This window comes from Mizuhopecten yessoensis, unplaced genomic scaffold (genome assembly GCF_002113885.1).
Source record: "Mizuhopecten yessoensis strain PY_sf001 unplaced genomic scaffold, ASM211388v2 hete_36096702, whole genome shotgun sequence".
Classification (NCBI taxonomy): domain Eukaryota; kingdom Metazoa; phylum Mollusca; class Bivalvia; order Pectinida; family Pectinidae; genus Mizuhopecten; species Mizuhopecten yessoensis.
This window is the reverse complement of record NW_018483842.1, coordinates 1-2,616: the sequence shown is the minus strand read 5'-3', so window position 1 is coordinate 2,616 and position 2,616 is coordinate 1. Positions and strand designations below refer to the sequence as shown.

Here is a 2,616-nt window from a genome sequence, read left to right as displayed (position 1 = left end):
TCTGAGCCATTTTCAAAGCTAAAATTTGATTCTGCCACTAGAAGATGTCTGTAATACACAAATGCCCCACTCCCCTCTTTTGCTGGAAATAGAGCTTAAAGCAAATCTAACCAAAGAAATGAAGCTTAAAGCAAAGTCTTATAAAAGTCAGTCAAGCAAAAATATATTTCGAACTGACCTACATTTCATGAACTCCAAAGAATCGGTCAATGATAAAATATTTGTGCAAATTACTGTAGTAAATAAAATGAATGTTTTTAATCAAATCTATAAACGATTTTTCAATGTTCCAAAACAATTTACTAACTGTATACATCATTGTATTCTGTCAATTTTGTACATCGGTACCTATCTCTGATAAAATATCATTTCTTGGTTTTCATTATCTATCTTATACTTACCTGATTGGGGTGGAGACAGACACAGTTGATTGGGGCATTCACTTGGAACAGTCTTTGGCATTGTTGATTTCTGGATCTGAACAGAATACAAAATCAGAGATATCTGTAGTAATAGTATTGTCACGTATAAATGTTTTCCTAAGATATTGGTTTAATTAATGCTGACTGGTATTAAACTTTACCCGACTGCAAGGAACTGAAATGTTTTACCTTAAGTACCATTTGATGTGAAGGATTTTTGTAGTGACAGGTATCAATGATTTTCTCAGGTAGTGACAGGTATCAATGATTTTCTTTTTACCTGGTACTAGTGGTTGTAAAATGTATACCTGAGATATTAACATAGATAAATATTCAACTGATATTGTATACCGGCCAACTTTTGCCCAGTCAAACTTCCACCCTAACTGGTAAATTCCAAAGTTGCCCTGAATGATTTTTTTGCCTTTCATAAGTAATGACAATGGATAATATGGTGTGTATTTACATTTACTGTCAAGGTAAGTAGACTTGCCCTCATTATGGAGTGTGTAAAGGAAAGAGTTAAACTGTAGTAAAATGTCCTGATATACACTATATTGGAAGGGTTTGCACATTATATGTTTGATACCTGGTGTAATGACAGGTGCCAATATTCACCTGATGTTATAAAAGGTAATTTCCAGGTGTAAATGTTTACACTGTTTGCAGTTACACCATTTCTAATCATATCAGTATTAGCGCTGGTTGTGTCATAAATGGAGTCCTTTTCAAATTAAACAGGGTCTTTGTAAAGTCGAAATGGATTTAGTGGGATCCCTTCCCAAGTTCTATGCTTTAAAAAGTTATAAATATGGGGGTTAATAAAAAATACTATCTATAGCTTTTTTGAAGCAGAAATGAAAAAATGCAGAAGACCCCAAAAATATGAAAATTTTGTCTTCTTTTCATATTGAAAGCAATTAAATCACCAGTTTAAAAGGATACATCTAACGCTGGTCCATAAGAGACACTGACAGGTATTGATGTTTACCGGGTATATTGAATGGAATAATATTACCTTTACAGGTATGATCAATGTTTTACCTGAGGTCCCAGATTCGGACGTTATTATCCTCTCCGCCAGTGTACATCCACTTGCCCTCCTCCTGAAATCCCACACCTGTGATGTTTTTGGAAATACCCTCGTAGTTGATGACAGGATTTGGATTGTTAGAGTTAAGATCATACATACGTATGTGCTGATATCCTGTAATGCAAAAAAATATTATTTCACTAAAATATAACTTACAGTACTTACTTTGTATGCATGACATGCATTATATATTTATCTCATATATACAGGACACTTACTGTGATGATAACAAAATGAAATGGAACTACACATGTTAAAAAATATGTTTTTACCAGTATTTTCATTTTAAAATTATATATATACAAGTTAAATATAAGTAACACATTTTAATAGCTTTACAACAAAATGTTATTTACCTGCAGCAGCTATTAGCTGTTTATCTGGTGTTATTGCCAATGCATTGACCTGCTGGAAACTGTTAAAGCTTATAATTTTACATAGAAAATTTATCAAGCACATGAATAATTGTCTTATTTGTTCTAGCAATATTCATAAGGTCAGTTAAGTCTATTTAAACTTTGTTTCAGTTAATAACAAATATATGATTAATTGTGTTGTAATCTTATCGTAGTCAGAACACAATCTTATTTGTAAAAAGAAGATGAATGTTTCCCTAATATCATCATTCAGTTACGTTGCATGTATTATGCATACAGGGTTTTCAGTTAACACTTGTCATTTAGCAATTGCATGAGTCAAATAACACACTCCCTGAAAATTGAAAGGTCAAAACATACACAAGTTCACATATCTGTCATTTTGGGGTCAATTTATAACCACATTTTAAGTATCTAATGATTGAAGCTTATTATGTACTATGAAATGCATATTATTCTTCACGATAACACCTTTTAAAACAGAAAAGTGACTTTGTAAATTTCGTTAAAACACAGCTAGACTATACTGACTGAAAAATTAACTATGACTGGTCAACTTGATATGAAGTAATTTCATCAACACTAAAACTAAAAGGATACAGAGTCTGGATGCTGTACAGTTCGGTAGCAGATCCCACTGTGGGCCTGCCAGAACCTAATCGTGTGATCATATCCAGCAGTGGCCAAGATCACAGGATCAGTGTTACCGTTAGACCCACTCATA

General features: G+C 32.8%; 1 protein-coding gene across 1 annotated transcript; it reads right to left on the bottom strand.

Annotated features, from left to right (window-relative positions):
- Positions 1 to 371: 371 nt before the first annotated feature.
- Positions 372 to 2,615, bottom strand: LOC110444329 (target of rapamycin complex subunit lst8-like). The gene is made up of 4 exons (XM_021488713.1): positions 2,493 to 2,615; positions 1,872 to 1,923; positions 1,467 to 1,629; positions 372 to 477 (listed from the first exon to the last, which is right to left on the bottom strand). Exons 1-4 carry the CDS (start codon positions 2,613 to 2,615, stop codon positions 387 to 389), a joined length of 429 nt encoding a protein of 142 aa, XP_021344388.1. The 3' UTR covers positions 372 to 386.
- Position 2,616: the final 1 nt, after the last annotated feature.